General features: G+C 38.5%; 1 protein-coding gene across 5 annotated transcripts in view; it reads left to right on the top strand.

Moving 5' to 3' along the window:
* LOC139149024 (cyclic nucleotide-gated channel rod photoreceptor subunit alpha-like) overlaps positions 1-17,811 on the top strand; it is a 69,110-nt gene extending 51,299 nt beyond the window's left edge. For 2 of the 5 annotated variants that reach the window (XM_070720520.1, XM_070720516.1), the window contains exons 9-21: positions 593-692; positions 1,604-1,668; positions 1,922-2,000; positions 3,725-3,843; positions 6,411-6,503; positions 7,134-7,236; positions 8,126-8,272; positions 8,905-9,084; positions 9,744-9,826; positions 12,835-12,986; positions 14,440-14,510; positions 15,420-15,455; positions 15,720-17,811. In XM_070720520.1, the coding sequence (XP_070576621.1) occupies positions 593-692; positions 1,604-1,668; positions 1,922-2,000; positions 3,725-3,843; positions 6,411-6,503; positions 7,134-7,236; positions 8,126-8,272; positions 8,905-9,084; positions 9,744-9,826; positions 12,835-12,986; positions 14,440-14,510; positions 15,420-15,455; positions 15,720-16,343 (1,852 nt within the window). In that variant the 3' untranslated portion in view covers positions 16,344-17,811. Of the gene's footprint in view, positions 1-592; positions 693-1,603; positions 1,669-1,921; positions 2,001-2,054; positions 2,134-3,724; positions 3,844-6,410; positions 6,504-7,133; positions 7,237-8,125; positions 8,273-8,904; positions 9,085-9,743; positions 9,827-12,834; positions 12,987-14,439; positions 14,511-15,419; positions 15,456-15,719 lie in introns of all 5 variants that reach the window. The other 3 variants (XM_070720518.1, XM_070720519.1, XM_070720517.1) reach the window with 3 other exon arrangements.
* The last annotated feature ends 3,473 nt before the right edge of the window (positions 17,812-21,284 follow it).

A 21,284-nucleotide genomic window follows, 5' to 3' on the forward strand; every position in this document is an offset into this window, starting at 1 on the left:
ACTTAATAAATTCAGGCGGGTTTCTGTAAATTTGATCCATGCATGGAGCTGCAAGACAGGCCTTCAGATAATTTTTACTTATATTAGACAGCGATAATGTCGGCTAATACACCAGGGAAGAAAACAAAGTCTTCCACCTTTCGTTAAGTTGATTGTTTCTCTTTATGTTCTTGGTCCAATTTAGTGTTTTGGTTGATGTGCATCCGTTACTTTTTTTAAAGACAATTCCCTTTTTTCTTGACAATCGTATTTAATGATAACACAATTGTCACAAAGCGCATGAGTATTTTCTTACCTTTAAGAAGAGTTTAGGTTTACGGTCGATTTATTTATATGACTTTTCAGTGAGAAACACAGTTGAAATAATAGTTATTGTAGAGATTGTAGAGTAAATGGCAGTGTTGCATAAATGTAAACATCTTTTCAGGCCGTGGTGATACGTCATAAAAAGTGAAAAGATTCTACAAATTTTATGTTTTCTTTCTTTTCTCATCATTTCAGCTTCTTGCAAAACTTGGAATCGTTGCTTTAATTTTTCTCTGCTGGAAGATCCTCATTTCGATTTTGTTTTTCATTTCTATTTTTCTTTCAGCCGAACTAGCAATCCGAATCGTCTTCGCGCTCTGAAACTTTCTCTGTATCTAGCTGTGGTCATCCATTGGATTGCCTGTTTCTACTACATGATGTCAGAGGTGGGTATTTGTCGAAGGACGCAGTGTTTCAGATGAACTCTGCCTTTGCCTTGAAAAACATCACATCTAAACAAACAATACTTTAAGTTTGAGAGGACATGAAATCCGTGATGATTACAGATCATTACCGAATATCACCTGTTCCTACGTCATGTCAGGCGCATAAACAGTTCTGACATGTGACTAGAATATTGATCGATTCCATAAAATTCACGAAAAGACGGTGGTGAGATTCACGAGCTGAACACATTGAAAAGTCTTTGTGCGGTGTTGCATGCAGAGTGTTACGTTTTCCTCGCACCAGTAGACCACCACGTGAGCGCCCTCAACCTAAGAAACTGTTGCCCTTCGCAAATTATGCAGTCGATCCTATTTTGGCGCCATACAACGCAAGCTATGTTTATTTCTATGAAGTTTCATTTTTCGTCGTATCTTGGCGGATATTGAACAAGTCGGCGTCTACAACAAATCCATTTGAAGTTGGGAAAGATCGCGAGATATTCAGATGGCATTACTAACGACATCAAGCAGATATCAAGAAGTCTGCTAAACCTCAGTGACTAGCGAGTAGTATAAGCTTATTCATTTATTCATAAATTATGATAAATAATAAAGTAAATATTTACCATAATTCATTTGTAAGTTAATGTATTGCTCTCCAGCCCTTACGGTTATACCCAGCACTTTGATTTGTCAAGCAAATTCTCTTTGAAAGATTTATTCATTCGAGATTACCTCTAAGCAGATTCCACACAGATGGACTTTTAGTCTTAATAGTGCATTTTTGGTTTGATGCTATGCGCTACGTAGTTTGTTGGCTATCATACTTTTTTATTTGTATCTGCGACAACTACTGGGTCTGCATTCAGTGACTACTGATGTTGAATACTGCTCTCATCTGTTTTTTGTAGGCCGAAGGATTTGGAACGAACGAATGGGTTTATCCAAATAGTACGGAGGATCAGAATTTCTTGAGGTAAGATGTAAGAATATATGTAACAGAAGAAGACCTAAAATGTTGTCACTATACCAATTTTTGTAATTTTGTATTCGCAATTGACTACCCGCGGCCCAACGTACCGGCGACGAGTCGCTCACGAACGATAGCGCGCCACCACCCGGTGAAATGAAATAAAGCAACCTTTCGTTTGAGGGATTTTTTCTAGATGTTTCTCCTGCATCGTCGTTGATAACCTAGATGACAAACTACTTGCATGAACTTTTTACAGGAAATACATATTGTGTATCTACTGGTCAACTATGACGCTAACAACAATTGGAGAGACACCATTGCCCCAGACTGACATCGTAAGTTGATTTCAATTTGGTAAAAAATTTTATTGTTTCTCTGTTCTGATACAGCAAATACGTACGCTCTTTGTATTGGTCGACCGTCACTCTTACTACAATTGGGGGAATGCCAGGGCCTGTCACTAACATTGTGAGTATTCTAAATGATCGGATCTATGATTTCCATCACTTTCTACAACACATTTCTCTAAAATTACAAAAAAAACCGCCTTTGATTATAATAACTTTATATTCACTGCACAATTTGAGAAGTAGATATTCTTCAAGGAGGTGTGCAAGACACCCGGCTTCTTCAGGAACTGTAAATTTACAGAACTAAGGCAAATATTATGCCTTCTAAGCATAGGTACGTTGTTAGTATGGAAATGCTAACCGTACACTTGTAAAACACTAGGTTTCACCTCTCCATGGTAGAAATCAGTTCCTGGGCGCTTTTCATCGGTAATAAAACACAAATAGATCCTTGAGATGAGGTCTGATTGAACGGCATGTTAGAATGGGTTCAGTACTCCCTAGTCTTGCCCCTTCACTCCCCTACTCAACCCCATTGCCGGGTAAATTAGTCCATCTACCTTAAAGAATGAGCAGAGGCATGTTTGGGCCATACCCCTGTAGTAGAGATCATTTTGTAGAGATTTGTGTACAAGATATGATGGAGTTTAATTTGAAATTCACGAGTTCTTGTATCAATAGCCACTTTGAAAGGCAAGGAGTACGTGAGAGACCAAGGATGATTAACACTTTACTAGTAGACTTTGGTACACACCTCCATTGTTTTCAGCAATGACGAAACAACAGACCATTTATTTTACTCATGTAAATTCTCTGACACCTTCTGGAACGAGTTTTCATTTGCTACAAATGTCCCTTTTTCTTGTCTTGAGACCTAGTCTTCATGGTGTACATTTTGGAGACACAAGTGCTCAAGTTACTTGCAGTCATCTCATACTTACAGCAAAACGATTTATTTATGCGATGAAAATGAATAATTATAGGAAACCATCTTTGGCTCTATATTTGCGACAAGTTAAGCACGTACACAACCACCACTGGGAGTACGAAAGCGCTCTGGAAAAAGACAAGTTAGAGACACATTGTTGTAAGTGGATCAAATGACTTCAAACGATAAATGATAATTGAGAACTGTACTGTTTCATCTTCTAGGCAATCACTCACCAATAACACAAATTCAAATGCAAAAAAGGGGTTAATTTTTTCTACCTTGTTGATTATTTCCTTATTCCTTTGAAGTTCACTTTTAAGTACGCACATTTGAAGCTTGGTTGACTGCAAAGATCATTTGCTGAGATTCGAAGTGATTAAGCTGACAGTAATTACTAGTTGCCTTCCGTCCTGCCTCCACGGCGATTGGGCTGAACAAAACAGCATTGCAGGGCCGAGAACAAAGATAATACAAACTGACACAAGGCCATGTTGCAGACTTAAAGTGATCATACAATGGAGAGAATTCAGAAGATAAACAGGCGGAAATAAGTGGCCAGATCAGAAAAGACAAGGCAGCAGCCATAGCGAATCATCGGTCAAAATAAACATCCGATTGCTGACTTCCTTCTCTTTATACCAAAACGCTCAAATCTAGACTATTTTCACGATAAAATTAAAGGAAATAAGGTGGATCGGAATAATTTGTTACATTATGAACAATTGAATACACTCAGTGTGTTCTTTTCACTCTCTTTCTGTCATTCACTTTTTTGTAGGAGTATATATTTACCGGCATCACATTCCTGATTGGCGTCTTCTTGTTCGCTGCAGTCGTTGGCAATGTGGGTGACGTCATCAGCAACATGAATGCTGCCAGACAGGAATTCCAGTCAAAGTAAAAAAGATTCTTTAATCTTCTCTCTAGTTTTTTAAGTTGATATTTATTTCGTATTAACACTTTCTTTACCACGCTTTATTAAGCTGGCGATAGTTAACTAGTATCTACAGTACATTGGTCAACTACAACGAAGAAGTCGCAGGTGAAACCATAGAGGGCGCGCACTTAAATTTAGAAAACGAGATTTTGCTGTGACAGTGTAAACCCTTACTGACAGATTCAGTGGAGCGCTGGTTTATTTCATCTGAATCATTAAATGTGTTGATATCAACTCCAGATTTACACTTTGTCAGTATTTTGTTACACAGAAGTTTTAGCCCGTACCTTCAGGTCGGTCGATAAAGGAAGGAAGAGAAATAGGCAAACAAAACAAACATACAAAGAGGACAAACAAAAGAACGGATGACTATACATCGGGTCAGAGAGACACGTAAAAATATAGTCAGGAAGGCGGCAAGAACCATTTCTCATTAAATCTAGGCTCTTCAGTTCTAGAGGGCGCAATAATTTGCTGAAGAACGATTCAATATCATATGCATGCGTCAAACGTCTTTATCGTCCGAGTCTGGCATGTATGTGTGTAGTCTACGATCCTACGACATTTATCCTAAGAGTTTGTCCTTGAACGTTTTTGTTTCGAATGCAAGTAGACTACAAACGATCTAGAATTTCGATAATTTTCCCTGTAACTGTTTTCGTGAAATTCATCGCATCATCGGTGGAAGTGGAGTATTCTTTGCTTATTTACGATTTGCTCCCAGATATAATCCACTTAACCCGATTTCCAAGGTTACTTCCAGTTCGATTACTGATATTAAAAGTGTCATTGTTACTCTTGGCTGTCCATGAATAGTGCTCTGTAAAGCCATTAATGATCCGGAGGACAAGGTTAGCCGAAAAGTGATTTTCCATCGGCATGGTGAAAATTAATCGTTGATCTGTGTAATGATTGTGAAGACCTTCTCTGGACTTATAACCGGCGTCGTGTGGCTCTCTAGCGTCGTCAGGTCGTTAGTGCAAGCTCGTGCTATTCATTTGTTCGGGTGTTTCACTTTTGTTTACCAGATTATCAATTATGGCTCGCTCAGCTCCACAAACTAATTCCAAAGGTAACTGACTGACAGCTATCCAGCCTGTTCTTATGCATTTCTGATATTATTCGTTATCAATCTCAAAAAATATGAACTTTTTCCATACGAAAGCCCATGAACACAACCATCTTACATTTCTTTACTTTTTTATTCTTGTTTATAAGATTTTATTGTTCTCACTCTAGGCCACCGGCCCTTTGTGTTACAGAAAAATAAATACATAGTATATGTTTGGTCATAGGTACATGTTCACTGATATACAAAGCAAACTGTGTTTATACAAATCTGACTTCTTCGTTCCTTTTCTTGAAGGCATAAAATAAAAATTTACAGATATTACGAATGATTTCTACGTTTTCACTTCGTAAAAGACAAACAAATTTCTCAATATTTGGTGTAAGATGGTAATATTCTGGTATATATTTCATTCTTAGATCAGTATAATGTGGGCAGACTAGTAGAAAATGAAATTCGTTTTCAATAGAAATGTTGTTGCATGTACAGACTCTTTGGTCTTCATTCACACTGTCATATCTGCCCCTTTCAATATTCAGAGAATGTGAAGAAATACGAAATGAAGTTAGATACATTTTGAAAATAGGTTTCATTACAATACTCAAATGTTTTTTCAAGACAAAGCGTTGTTTTTAATAGAGAGTAGGTGGATAATCTTTTAAAACTGTGAATCTTGTCATGCCAATTTTGGTTGTCTATGTCTCGACAACGTTGTTTAAATTCTGACAAAAGCCTTTCTTCATTTCCAACCCCTTGGTTAAACCAACTTTCTGCGAACCCGTATGCAAACAGAATGCTTTTTAAACTCAAAGCCCAACATTTTTTATCATTTTCTGCCATTTGGCATTGCACCTGGTAAGCATGATATACATATCTGTTGTGGTTCGTTTTCAAAATGCGCAACCAGTATTTTACAATTCTAGGCAATCTCACAGTCCTAATCGTAAATCTCCCGAGTTCATCTCTAGCCGCAGCGTCAATAACATGTTTCTTTTGTCTAAGTAATTGTTTGCAAAACTTAACATGTACTTTTTCAATGTTATTTCCTTCAGTGCCCCCCCCCCGAAATTTCACTGCCATAATTTAAAATGGGCAAAATTTTCATGTCAAAAAATTTAAAACATATATGTATGGCTTCGTCCCTGAGATAAAGGAATTTTGAGTTCACAGTAAACATTGCTTTTTGACGCTTGATTTGCTAGAACCTCTTGGGCTTTGCTCCATAAACCACTGCAGGAGAAAACAATACCTAAATATTTAAAGTATGAGACAACATCCACTCTCTTCCCTTCATAGAACCAACGCTCGTATTTACGAAGTGGACCACCATTCCGAAAAACTTCAATCTTTGTCTTTACACAATAAATCTATAACTGATTGAGAAGCCTCTGTAATTTAATGGCAGTTTCTGCAATGAGTATTTACTTTTTTATCCTTGCATGTGAACTCTGAAATCAGAATGGATGCAATAAAGTTTTACATGAACCACCGTGAAGTACCAGACACATTACAGAACCGTGTAAAGAAATGGTCTGACTATGCATGGAACAGGTACGCCGCTTCCTTCATCCTCCATAAATTTGCATCACCTCGTGATTAGTTCGGCCAGGTAATGATTTTGAACACGGTGGAACCTATGGGCTGCACCATGACCATCGTTTCGAGTGTCAATTAAGGTAGTATGCGCCTCGAAAGTGAGAGATTTAATCTTTTGCTCAAACTTTCTTTCAGGAATATTTCAACCACTATCTTTCAAAATCAAGAATAAAATTGGGAGTCACCTTGCGAATTTTGGTACTAGAGATACAAATTACGCAAGATTTACCGATAGTTGAAAATCAAAATAATGGCCGCCATCCCTGTGTTAACTCTATGGAGAAAAACAAACTTTCCGATTTTCGAAAAACTAAGAAAATGAAAAGTTTTCTTTCACCAAGACCTTTAAAATGATGCCCCACTAGTAGTAGATCAGAAAAGAATTGCAAATGTTTGAGAGTCTGAATATCTGTCCCGAGGCACGTTCTACCTTAACAACACATAATTCTAGAATTGAATGTAAACAATGGCTTTTATGGTCGAAGCTTTCATAAGCGTGATTGTAAGATCAATCTATCGTGACTTTAACATACATTGGTATATATGGTCTATGGTAATGGAGCAAGCGGGATTCATTTCTTGCAGAACTCAAGCGCTAGACGATCAACATTTCCTGGAGATGCTACCTCATCGACTGCGGGCAGAAATTGCAATCCACGTGCATCTAGACATCCTGCGAAAGGTAAAGGTAAAAATTCCAACGACTATGGTTCAGAACGCACCTGTCGGTAAAAAGTGCACAAAAGGTGTCGATGTCAAGGCTTATGTCCGTGCACGGTCCGCTACTCACTGCGGTCCAAGTTAATTTAAGAAGACGATAATTGAATTTAGTAAATGAATTATTTAAACAATTTATTGCAAGTTTGGCCTGTCACACTTACCATTGACAATATGCTGGCTTTCAAACGAGTAAAATCGAAAGTAGAAATAACACAACTCAATAGTGACCGTGTGTATGATGAAAGCATTTGCGAGGAGAAGAGTGTACTCTCTTGTTTGAAAATAATTCGAGTACGATAAACCGAAATGAAATGAAATGAACTCGTTACATATACTTTCGACCTATGTGTACAGAATGTTCAAAATACTGAATCCTTAATTGGTAAAAAATGCAAAATGAAAACTGGATGCCCAACTTAATAAATGAGTTAAATACTTACAAACCATCGACTTACGAAATGTTGTAAAGAATTTTAATCTGAAGGCACTAAAAAAGTTTCTGAAATATTTTCTTTTCAAGGCTCCTACGAAATGCAATAGTATTGATGACTCGAGTCAATATTACAAAACTCACCCCTCCCATCCATCTTCGAAAACAAGAGAGTTGCCTAAAACGTTTGCACTGAGGGGGAAATTTATATCGAACATATTTTTGCCATTACTGTCTTCGAGTGACACACTCAACCTGTCAAAGTGTTCGAAACGCAGAACCATATTGATGTCTAAAAAAACACACGATCAATTATTAGTACCGAATAAAATCAGAACGTCATGTCCTATGTATTTTGATTATTTGCTTATGATTTTTGGCACTATTATCGATTATCACATATTAATTTTCACATTTTGTTGAACAGGTTAAAATATTTGAAGATTGTGAAAGGGGACTGCTTTGTGAACTTGTACTGAAACTTCGATCACAGATTTACTCCCCGGGAGACTACATATGCCGGACTGGAGAAATTGGCAGAGAAATGTACATCATTAACCATGGCAAAGTACAGGTAAAATGTACATGCTTTATTTTTTGGTCATTTATGCACAAGTTCAGCTTTGCTGTGAAATTACAAAAACATATGCTGTCCATTTTTTTCGAGGAGTAAAGGTAAACTACAGGGCCACTGGGCAAAAATTAAAAAGTTGGCAAACGCGCTTTAAACACAGTGGATACATCAACGTTCGGCATATTTGGAAGTTGTACAGTATATTTCCGCCAGACAAATCAATTGTAGTCAATTAGCATTTAAACAAGCAATGATACTTTGCGTGCGATATGCTACCATCTGGCGGTGGCTTGCCTCAATTACACCGTCACTGAGAACAAAAAATACGAATTTTCAATTTTCTACGGTGGGTGTTTCTACTGTCTCGGCACAAATTATACTTGGAAAGACGCAGGTTTTCAGAATTCTATAGCGAACAAGTCTTCAAGAATTCGCTCCTAACTATCAAATCAGTTTGTTGACACTACTAGCTGCCTTTTTGGGCAAGCAGTAGCAGATTTAAAATAAAAGAGCACATCTTAATGTAACGAAAATGTCGTGGTTTTAACCGGCAATTTTACTCAAACACTTCTCCAACATTCAGAGAAATTTTTCGCTTAAAATTCGAAGCAAACATTTCTATCATTTAACAGGTGGTAGTTCCCGATCCTGTCACTGGACAAAAAATGGTAGTCGCGACTCTTTCAGAGGGAAACTACTTCGGAGAGATCAGCTTGTTGAAACTTGATGAAGGCCAAAACAGAAGAAATGCAGATGTCGTATCCCTGGGATACTCCGAGTTGCTGTGTCTCTCTAAAAAGGATTTAATGCAGGTAAAATTAGGGAACGCCTTACAGAGAGTAAACTCTTGTACCGGGATCCAGTGTTGAACTAACCAAGGGGCGAATTTTAATAGCAATTAGTTCTTGTTTCCCATAATGTTTCAGGATAAAATATTCGCATTAGACAAACCCTTCAACCACCTGTTGAACTGCAGACAATATTAAATTATAGTATAAACCATTATTACTAACATAATTGTCAATATCTGGCATCTTGTCACCAACAAACCAGGCGTGTTTTCGGTTTAATTTAAATGCTTCAATTTATAAACTATTTAAGTCTTGTATTTGTTGGCGTAATGGCCGATTAATCAGTGAAAAAGCTTTCGCCTCTGGCGCGATTTCGTGCTCTCCCTTTTTCTTCAAGTAAAGCTTTTTTATTCTTTCTGAACACAAACAACGAATCCTCTTACAATAATAACTCTGAGCCATTCTTCCGAGAAACGTTGAAAGTTCATTTAACTTATTAATTACAGATTTCTCATCACTTTCATTTGAGATTGTAAAACCTAGACCGTGGGCAAAGACCTTAGCGACAGCCATGACATGAAAGACTGTCCTTGTTATTTGGAACGGCTGAACTTTGCATGGCGTGGACTCATACTTTCTCTCTTTTTTTCTTCTCGTCTTTTATCACGAAAACACAACAGGCTCTTGTGGAATACCCGGATGCCAAAAGTGTTCTCGAAAAACATGGCCGCGATCGAATGGAGAAAAACAAAGAAGCTGCAAGGTGACTATTAGATTCAAACCTAATTCCAATGATTACCCCACTCCATCCAAATCCCATAGTGACTATTATATTCAAACCTAAATCCAAGGCTTACACAACTTCATCCAAATCCAATGCTTACCCGACTCCATCCAAATCCAATACTTGCCCAACTCCGTCCAAATCCCATGGTGACTGTTAGATTCAAACCAAAATCCAAGGCTGACCCCCACTCCATCCAACCCTAAGGCTCACTCCACGCCATCCAAATTCCATCTTGCATCATTCCCCTAAAATCGCAATATGAACTGAGACTGCCTTACTCCACACCAACTCTCTTCTCTTCAGATGTTTCCCTGATCTGTAGAGAATATGACGTATCAATAATTTGCAATTTTGATATTCTAAACCACTATACGTACTGTGTTTAATATTGCAAAGATCCTGTACCCGAGTAAATTCAACAATTACATGTGATACATGCTTAACCTACATCTACTCGAAAAGAATCGGTTCTTTTGTGTCAAAAATCACTCCTAAATATTTTCATTTTAAACGGATCCTGTAATCAATCTCATTTAGATTTATGTGACTTTTAAGTACAAATTCGTAAATACATTTGCGGATGAGTAAAATAATCAAACACAATAAGAGCACAACAGTTTCCCAGTCACACTATTTTGCTATTTCCTCTCCATAATAAATGAAAGCTTTGGTCTCTATTACCAGATTTCACCCCAAGGTGTCAGCTTTTCATTTGAAGGATAAATTTCCGGCGCTAAATCATACAAACTCGCGTTAGCTCTACATGTTAGGTATCAAGTTACACATTCAGTGATGGAGGAGTGATGCTGTGATTTAGTCAGGAGAGAAACTGCGCTGTCGCACTGTCTCTTTCCTGTGCGACCGCCGAATCAAAATCAATTTGTTAAACTATCGGTATACGCTTAATCTTGTGCGTCGTCTGTTCTGAATCACTTAATTTATAAAATAATCTTCTATTTACGGCTATACCTATCAAATATCAAATTTGAGTAAAATTACAGCGAGTACCAGTCGTATGGTATGGTATGCCATGGTACTTTGCAATGAACACGCCTTGCCCCTCGGCAACACGCACAATCACTAATTTATTTCCACTCTCATAAACCTGGTGATTCTAATAAGGAGGCGGGACACGCCCCTGCAATATGCTACTGCAATGTCGTAAAAGAGAAATTGTTCGACTATTATAAAGAATTTAATAATTCATAATTTCTTTTTTTTCGAATTGTGATAAAGTTGTCTTTCAGTTGTCAAGATTATTAACTTTCTACTTCAAACCATGAAATTCAATGACAGGGAAATCGTAATACAGAGAAGATATAAAGGATATCGCGCTGACCATTAGGTTTATTGGCAATGAAAGACGAGACCACTACTAAAGCCAAAACTGAAGAGGTCAGGCGTAGCTGAATACCGTGACGGTGATATGACTTTCCTATCGCCCTGACCCCATAATTAAACGTCATTGATCAGCGCTGCGTCGAGCTCAGTATTCCTATCGCAATATCAACAAACCAAAGAAAATCCCACTTTGTACGAAACTGTTGCGTGTGAGAGAGTGGTTTGCCCTGGAACATGGACAAGCAAACTGTTACGTACACAGAACAACGACTATACATGGTCACGTACGTTTTCACTAAACGAATCGTATATCGAACGTTGCGCGCTCCATAGGATTCAATAGTAGCTGGTTGATGACGTAGCGGGCCGAAAAGTCACCATTTGACTGAAAGTGATCCGGAACTTTACTCAACTTGACAACTTTTGGATTTGTAAATTATCAATTTTTTGCATAGGAAATCCTTCAGCCATATACAATTCTGCATGAAAAATAGATCGCAAATCAGTGATTTAAATATATCAATGCGCCGTTCGATGATGATAATCGTTCTTGGATTTTCGTCTAACATGGAAATAAGCATATGATTGTCATTTGCAAATAAACCCAAAAAATTGTATGTGAAAACTATGTAAGATAGGCAAGTAATGAAGACATTATAGTCCAAACAAGGGACTATGTACCCTTGAGGCTTGTGACCATTTACCCTCCTGACGTCGGGAAAATGGTTGCCCTCGGGCGCATAGTCCAAAATGAGCGAATGATACGAGGTCAAATCAAACCGTTCATATAGCTTGTCCCTTTATTCATACAAGTACGCACCTAATGAAACGCCTTGCTATTGTTAGGTTGGCCACTTTTCTCGATATCGTGATAATTGAACGTAATAATTACCGTCAGTGATGATTCTTTAGGTTGTACTTCTCAAATATTAGTGATTATCTGTTTAACCAATACACATGTTCATGGGCTTGGAAACGTCTTGAATATTAATGATCAGTCATGTGGTAGTAATTGACCAATGAACGCGTCTTAAACTTGACGCGCAAGCGTCTTCATTGAGAATTAATGTCACCTTATGACTTTGCAAAAAAACGCTTTTTTGATCTCGTGTGAAACGTTTTGTGACGGTTTGGAGATTTAATTCATAGGCCCTATATGTTTTTTTTCCGACAAAAGATACGTCATTTCTTGGTGAATTACTTTAATAATATTTAAGCTAAAAAGAAACTTTCACACTTGCTGTTGATCAAACAAAGCATGAATACCAAAGCGCACTGTGTCCATGTCAAGGCACCTGAACCTGAACTACGAATAATTCTGCGTGTGCTACGTGACCTACATGTCGTGTTTGATAATAGCCTTTGATGGAGGTAGCCTCCATTGGCCCTGCAAGAGCAATCTTTCAACAATTCTCTGCCAAAGAATGTTATAATATACATTGTTACGATGCGTGTTCAACATTTATGCACAGCACGAGTAAGAGAGAGACAGCACACGGTGCAGTATTCAATGGTTAACCATCGTATCACCATGAGTATGCATTATATACCATTTAAATGTTGAAATGATGTGTACTAACTTTTATTCGTAATGATTTGACTTGATAAGAATAGTTCTGATACGGTTTTTTTTCCACCGACAGAATCCAGCGTCGAAAGTCCGAGGCGCTACTACAGATACCTGGTATGGAGAAATCTGGCGACGATTCAACTAAAGATTCCAATCAACAAGAGACGTCACAAACCAAAACCGAAGGTCACCCACCGATTGCCAGAACTTCCATCCATGACAAAGGTCACATGTCATGCTTGCTGATTTCCGTTGTGTAGCTGTGACGTCATCACCCTGCAATGCTCTTGTTGTAGTTGTTGTCGTCCATATCGTCTCACCAAGGTCATCTATCATTGTTACTTTGACTGCAGGGTCAATGACAGCTTCGAGTCACAAGTTGTCCTGTCAAATTACTAAAATGAAAATTAGGTCATTTACCAAGGCAGGAAGTTAATGTGATGAAGTGAACTATTTACCTGAAGACATTTCTTGAACGCATGTTTTGATAACCGCTTTGTTTTGATGTTGTTTTTGGTTTCATTCATCACATTGTTGTGTATGCTTGTCTGTCTGTCTGTTTGTTGTTTGTTTATATTATCATGACAATATAATTTTATGATAATGCTGTTCATGGTTAAATCAATTTAATAATCTCCTAAGGGCACTGATTGTACTTTTTCTCTACACAAAGGGTCACGTGGGGTCACGTGGGGTGAATTTAGATTTCATCTCTAATCAGTGAAAATTTAAACCGTACAATTTTTATTCGTTTTGTACACAAGTAAAGTTGTTGTTTCTGATGTTGACAGATTTCACTTTTGCTTTTGTAGTTTTTTAGATAATTTGATGAGCTGTAGAATTAAGGGCTCGTAATTAATGATTTTATGGTCCTTGTATATGTCTTCATGTCCCGGAAATGCAAAGTTATGGCGCCGATAGTTTCTCTATTTGAAAGACAGTGATCTAAAAGTTTGTATCTCTTATTCTCGTTAGAAGCTATTCGCAACGGTCTAAATGTCATTGGATGACATTCAGGCCGACTGAACTTCAATCTTCTTGGAACTTCATTGCTTTTTCCGTCCTTATGAAACACTGCCTACTCGCCATATCGCAATATGCGTCTGAAAGGGAGTTTGGAGAGGATAACGGTCCCTAGATTAGCCAAACTGACGACTTCAAATTTCACTATACAGCCAAAGTACGGCTATTGTCCTGGTGTTGCCAATAAATTCGTGCAAACTTGATACGAATACGATGTGCGTCATTCAGCAATCAAAAATTGTTGATTGTATGCTTCACCATCACATATTCAGTTGAACCTCGGAGAGATTTTAGTAACCTTAATTTGAATTCAACAACATGCAGCAGACAGAGATGAAAATTGAATACGTGAGTAAGGTGAGGACAGTCGCCATGGAAGGCTAAACTTTGCAAGGCTACATGTAGGAGTATAATATATTTTTAACTTTTACGTTGAGCCATTACATTGGTTCACGCGTTTGGTTTAGCTAGTAAATTTTGATCTTATAAACTCATCAGAAACACTTATTATACCTATCAATCAAAACGCACGTGTCCCTAGCTGACATAAATAATCAAAGCAGTCACACTGTCACTTCATAAAGTGATAAAACAAGAAGGAAACTGTTTATAATTCAACATTGTTCATTCATATTATCTACTTTTACTACAACAGGAAAAGAAATTGGCAAAGAAATGAGTGAATTGAGACATGTTATTCATGAACTTCGCACTTTTGATAGCCAGGTAAGTGACACTGATCTACAACCACACCCTTTGCTAAAATAGAACTTATTAATTTCTTTGTTTCTTTCCCTACAAATTGTCGCTCCGTCAACTGGGCAGCAATGTATCTCAGGCATTTAAATAAACAAGGAGTCGCGAGGACTATAAAGAAATCGAGACCACGGTCCCTCCTTTTGTGGAGGGACCGTGTCGAGACAAAATGTTTTTAAAGTTTCAAATTTATCATTACTGATTATACAATATTGTGAGGGCATACCGACTGTCTGCTGTGTCTTTGACCAGTCTTGTGGTATGCACTGTGCGTTTGTTGAAGTGTTGTGGGGAGGAGGTTAAAACAGCATCATGTGGAAACATGTGCTTACGTCATCGTTCAAATTAAAACTGGACGAGATACAGTCTTCAAGAACTGTCTTCTCTAAAAGCCACCGTGTGCCGACATTCAGTTGTTAAAGGTGACCACCACAATTTTGTCTTTAGTGGTTCCTGTTATCAAAATCTTCTTTCAAGATTGCTGCTAAGTACAGGAGACTTACGAATCGAAGAAATTGCAAAGTTTATCGAAACAAATGCGTTTTAATCATACTGTCACTTTCATGACTTTTAGCAAGCCAAGATTTGGAACTGTGAGCTGTCTCCTTCCGTTCAGTGTAACCATCTCTACCACAATGTGGAATATCGAGTGCATTCGTCTTTGTGTTAGCTGTCTGTTTGTCTAGTGTCAGGGTAAACCCCCTGAATCCTCTTGAATTGTAATGCGGCGTAGTGTGTTTTTACAGTTTTGCCTCGTCTTCGATACAACAAATAATTACTTTCACCGTCATCTTGCCAAGTATTTCAAGTAAAGTATGTATTATTTCGCTTGTGTAATTCTTACTCATGGTATTTTGTCATTTTTTCCTTTGCTGCCAGTCTACTAAATACAGAGTACAAGATTTATCAGAAAAGGTGAGTGACCGCATTTTCATATCATACCAGCATATTATATGACTTATTGTGTCTATTTCTCGTGGTGAAACGGAACTTGCTTTCTGTCAAGTTTTAGCTTCGATAGTATTGTGTTTTTACCATGTACATCGTTTACGTTAGTAAATGAAACTGTGTATTCCGCGTAAAAACAAGGTCGTTAATCTAATAAGATGAAATGAGTATTTTACCACATAATTATTTTTTTTCATTCTGACGTATAGTTTATGTTGTTTTTCACTACAGTGTGACGAATTGACGGCACTTCTACATGAACGCGACGCGGAACTTCGCAGGGCGCTGATCAGAATCTCTGAACTTGAACAGCGAGTTGACGGAAAACTGAAAAATGGCAAAGTTCGCTCCCGCTTCGACTTAGACTTGGACTCGCTCGACGACAGCGGGTATCGGCGTCGTAATGCTGATGCCAGCAGCGATGAGAACCGCCACTGGACCTACAGCGTACGACGGTCGCACCGAAAGCTGGGCCGACAGAAGAGAACAGAACATTTAAACGGAAATTCGCAGAGTCATGCGGAGAGTAATGGCAGCGCTCGAATGACAAGTCAAGGAAATTCTGCTCATGTGCCGAGTCTCGTCGTTGAAAAATGTGGCGACAAACAGACAAACGTTCAAGTCAGAGATACCGTGGTGCCAGGGATTAGCATCAATGGTATTCTGCACCAGGAACCAGCTCCATTTCAGTTTGAAGTTACAGACACTGAATATGACGACATTGATGGTTTAACAGACTCTAGTCTGCAGCAAGCTCCCAACTTGCTGTTGCCTGTTGATCAGGAGAGTGCAGGTGACGTCAGCGATTTCGGGTCATCTTACCTGAGCGATGCAAGTTACGAAAGTGATTATTGATTCACCGTCGATCATTTAAAATTTTAACTGAGGACGGTCTCCTTTTCACGTGCGCAATATATGTTAGCTGTGGTGCCATTATGACGTGCAACAGCACTACGGTTCGCTGGAAAGTGGCTAAAACAAACGTAAACAAACTTACACAAATACATGATTTACAAACATTGCTGCTCGCTACCTTGCAGTAGACTGTTTTTGCATGTACAGCTAGATCACAGGTGTTATAGATATTTAGCTTCCAAATCAGTGTGTCTGTATACCTACATAACGGTATTTCCACACCTCTGTGTATTCATTTCTGGCATTAACTGTCTCGGCGTAACTAAGTTTTTCCACCCAAATTTTTGCATGGATACGTTCTGACCTTCGATTTGGGTACTTACACTGGTTTATCTTCAGTTCTGCAGCTGTTTAATAGGCCGCTGTGTTCGTTACTCACACATGAATTCCAATGACCTCGGTGTTACCATTACGCAGCTACTGTGTGTAGTGTTAAGGCGTACTCGGCAAAGTAAAAATGAACGTGACTTCGAAAGATGTTACTTGTGGTCCACTTCGCAACCAGGAATCTTTCCGGAGCGTGCTTGCCACGCGTTTGCAAACTTCGCATGTAGCTGTTTTTAGGACTAGCCTTGGTGTACACTAATTTCAATATAGTTGAATGCATGTTTTCTCTCTATTGAATGGAGTTGGCAACACTGTACTGTCAAGTCGACCACGAGTTACGGGCAGCATCTTGGAAACTACATACATTAACGTGTAGTCTTATCCTACCTTGGAACCGATGGACGCAGTATCCATGCAAACTGGTCTGTTCATTAGAAAAAGGTATTGAAAATATTTTCAAAAGTGGAACATTTATTTTGCCAGTCATCTTCGACGAAAAATGTCACTTTGATGATTGTTGATAAGCAAGGACTGCATATAACTACCTGAAAAAATCTATCGCTTTCAAAATGTCACGTTTTTTTCAAGCTGTAAAAGACAGGGATTTCTCCATCGCCAAAATTTACAAGACTTGTGAGTTGTTTAAAAGTGCCAAGCATCAAGACAATTATGCAACTTGAATGGTAGAAATGAAAGCATAGTAATGGTCCTTATTCTCTGCTGAATCGAGGCGAAATGTAGAGCTATGTAGTGTTGTCCCTGCCTTTTTTACATGTTAGAGTTACCGTGCCTTGATCATTAACGTAGGAATTGCTAAGGGTCTGCATTTGGCGCTAAATGCATAATTCCTCATGGTCCGTCCATTCTTATATAAAGTCTGGCATGCTGCAAGACACGTGTGAGATATATCTACTTCAGATCCAAGATTACTGAGACTTGGTCAAGTTGAAATACTTGTCAACCATTTTGCCTTTCATAGTCACGTATGTTCTTGTAGATTGATCTTGATATGTAACATGTGGTATATTTTTACAAAATGGTGCGAGAAATATAAATTATAAACTTTAATCATTTGTACAAATGCTGTTTTCGTTGTGTGTTTATTCCATGAATCGCCCAGTCTACGCCCTACCACGTTTTTTGAAACCTACTAAGTGAAAGGTCACTGCTCCATGAAAGTTGGTGTTTATTGATCCACCAATAAATAGCGCATGTCCATTTCGGCGAAAGGTGTTTCGTTGGTTTCATATTGTATCAAATTCTTGAAAGTGGGTCGTTCTGAACATGGGACAAGATGTATCGCATTCCTTCGACCACGGGACTTTACACATGTGCAGGTATGAGTGATATACACATATAGAGACTTTACCACTCTAGAGTCGTGAGTGAAAATTCTACAGTGGAACGATAAGTTTATGCAAGCACGATGATCGAGACTGTGGCACTTCCATCTGCACATGTGAATACAATGCCACTAACGTAATGTTGCACCCAGGGTCAATGTTTTAAACGTATTTCAGTGCCATCGTCTTCCCAATGCATCCAAAGTTGTATCACAAAACAATCTGTACAGCAGCTTTTCTTAAAAGTTTTCTAACACCTTGCACACATCCTGGGGAATATTGTGCAAATATTGTGATATTGTCGTCAACTTAGATTTCCACCTCGAGAGTTCGAACCACTGGTAAAACATTTAAACATCGTCCCTCCACCCACATCACAAATGGCTGTGTTTTTAAGGTGATGACGATATGATTGTATCATTTATTTTTGAGACGCTTGAGTAAAACGAGCTCAGGTAGGATTGGTTAGTGAAATGCAGCGAGATCTTTGCATACACTATTGGCAAATGGCCGGTTTTGAGTTGAGCTGTAATCACAAACAGGTGTGTTTTTCCTTCTGTATCGTTCTGTCAATTCTTCGTCGTTACATGTCCCAGTCTATTTAAAATTCTCGGCTAAAGACTTGGTCGTCCCTTTCGATCACTTTTGAGTGACATTTGTCGGAGCCCTCGCTACTTCACCATAATACCGATAATTTGTATCCATTATGCACTCTAAGAATTCGATCAGAGGAAAACGCGATCGTCGGTGATTATATTGAACCTTATTCACATTCATCGGAATCTCCGGTGGTCCAAAGTTTTTGTCTTGGCAGCCAACGGTTTGTTTGCAGTGATCCAGTTTAATTATTTGGAATGCGCTTTGCGCCTTCTTTCTTCTGGAGTAGTCGAATTAGCGCTATTCTCAGCCACTGAATATTTACAACTGTCTGGATGAGTCCCGCGAGACAAGGCATACACGTCCTTGTTGACATCCTGTGATGGTTTCATCGAAGCAAAGTAGGGGGCTGTACCAACAAAAAACCATGATCATGACACTTGTTTTTTCCCTGACAGCGAGAAACAGTTACAAATTTCAGAGTACAAAACATATTTTACTCGAATTCACTAGAGGTGTTAAAATCATACTGAACAATTTACATGAAGATAAGAAATTTTGAGCTTCCAGGACTGATTTGAAAAAGAAAATTGTGTTCGACCGCATTCACATTTGAAGTCACCGTCCGTGGGCGTGATTTTCATGTTACGCGAAAAGTTGAGTATACAGTGATCTGTAGTATATAATCTATTGCTAAATCGGCAATCCTAAAAGTGGGTTTCGCATCCGTACAGTAAGAAAGGCGACACTCATCTTACAGATTGTTGAACTTCAAGATTGTTTTCACGCGCTTCAGTGTTTCTAGTCATATACGAGGGCAACAAATGGCGACTTCTGTCCCCTCAATTTTTTAGTTTTATCTGGCTGTAATTAACAATGAAATCCGGACCTTAGGTATTTGATGCAAGTGGGTCGTAGTGATCTAGCTAGAGTCCTTACAAATCACATTGTTGATGTTGACGGACTGACAGAAATGAGAAGGACCTTCGGTAATAACAACATGGTACAGAGAATATCACTTCCTACATGCATCATTTTGAATCTGCTACACCATGGAGCTACCAAAAGAGCTCCATGGCTACACTCAATCTGGCACCAAGTTCACTAAGCCTCTTTGAAATTACACTCTCTTAGTGTTTTTGTCGCTTTCCTCTATTGTTTCTGTTCCCTCACCGTTTGCAAGTCAATAAACTTTCTCTTGTCCGTGCAATCGCAACGGCAGGGATAATGTAGGTCTCTCTGGAGTGTCCGTGACTGTACTCAAGGAACGCTATGCCAGTATGCAGCGCGCGGACGGTGTTTCTCGTCACGTTACGTCGTCAATAAACTTGAATACAGCTCATTAAAAATAGTCCATATCCCTAAAGTGAACGTCTTTACAATACTCGATGATCAATCGATCTAATAATCAATCAGTCAGAACTCGTTGATTGAAATATTATACAAACTTATCTTTCCTAAATAACTGTAACCGTTTCTGGGACGTATTATCGTCTCTAAGATGCAGCGTATCCTAAATGAACAGGAAGTGAATATCTGTTTGATTCAGAATCATACATAATTTACATTTTCCGCCCAGCATTGTGATTTGGTCATTTCAATTGTTCCCCAGAATCGGCCTGCATTCTCTCTTTTAGTTCTTATTGTCGGCGTCGGAAGAGATAGAAGCAAGTTTTAAACCCAATAGGACGATGCAATCTGCAAATCAGTGTACTTTACCTGAGCGACTTAATTGATTTGAGGGATTCCTTTACAAGACTACAGAATGCGCGGTGTTAGCCTTGTTAATCTCTCCAGCGTTGTAATTGTTGTTTACGATCCTTGCACATTTCTCAGTTGATCGAGAAGAATGTTTAACACGGCTCGAAGAGTTTTACTTGTCTATTAAAAGACAGTCTTGAAGTAGGGTATGTAAAATGTTTCGGTACATGTCAATTTGTCGACGTCTGCTTATTCTTCATAGCATCTTGGACTTTTTTCTGTGTTTGTTTGTTTGTTTGTTTGTTTGTTTGTTTGTTTGTTTGTTTGTTGGGGTCGTTTTAGGAGACAACACTTCTATGCTTGTATCTCTATAGTGTTCTCGAATATGACAGACCATGTTCTTTCAGTAAATAAAATGACATTTTTTGTTTTATTTCATCACTTGAAAGTGTAATTGTCGCCGTACTCTTCCTTGTAAATGGTGGACATTCTAACTTTATAGTTAAGACTTTAATACATATTATATTCGCATCGTTTTCGAAGTATCCGAGTTGCCACGGTATAACACCTGTAGTAGACGGGTTGTTACAAACCAATCCTGCTTATATTATGCTTAATAAATGCATATGATATCTGTCGCCTGGATGTGACACACATCAACCTGGACACATCAGCCTATAGTGTACGGTATCACCAAACTGCAGCGTTATATCCACAACAGAACATTTCACTTGCGGGAGTGTATCGGAGAACACCTAAGTCCTCTTTAATTCCAAGAAGATTATTGGTCTTCATTTTGATCATGAGCATCACTTGAAGTTCCTTTATCTTACAGAAACGCACAACGTAAAAACGGGAATACGGTGTCGAAATTTCATGGCTCGATACTTGCTTGGAAACTGTAATCGGTTCT

This window comes from Ptychodera flava, chromosome 14 (genome assembly GCF_041260155.1).
Source record: "Ptychodera flava strain L36383 chromosome 14, AS_Pfla_20210202, whole genome shotgun sequence".
Lineage (NCBI taxonomy): Eukaryota > Metazoa > Hemichordata > Enteropneusta > Ptychoderidae > Ptychodera > Ptychodera flava.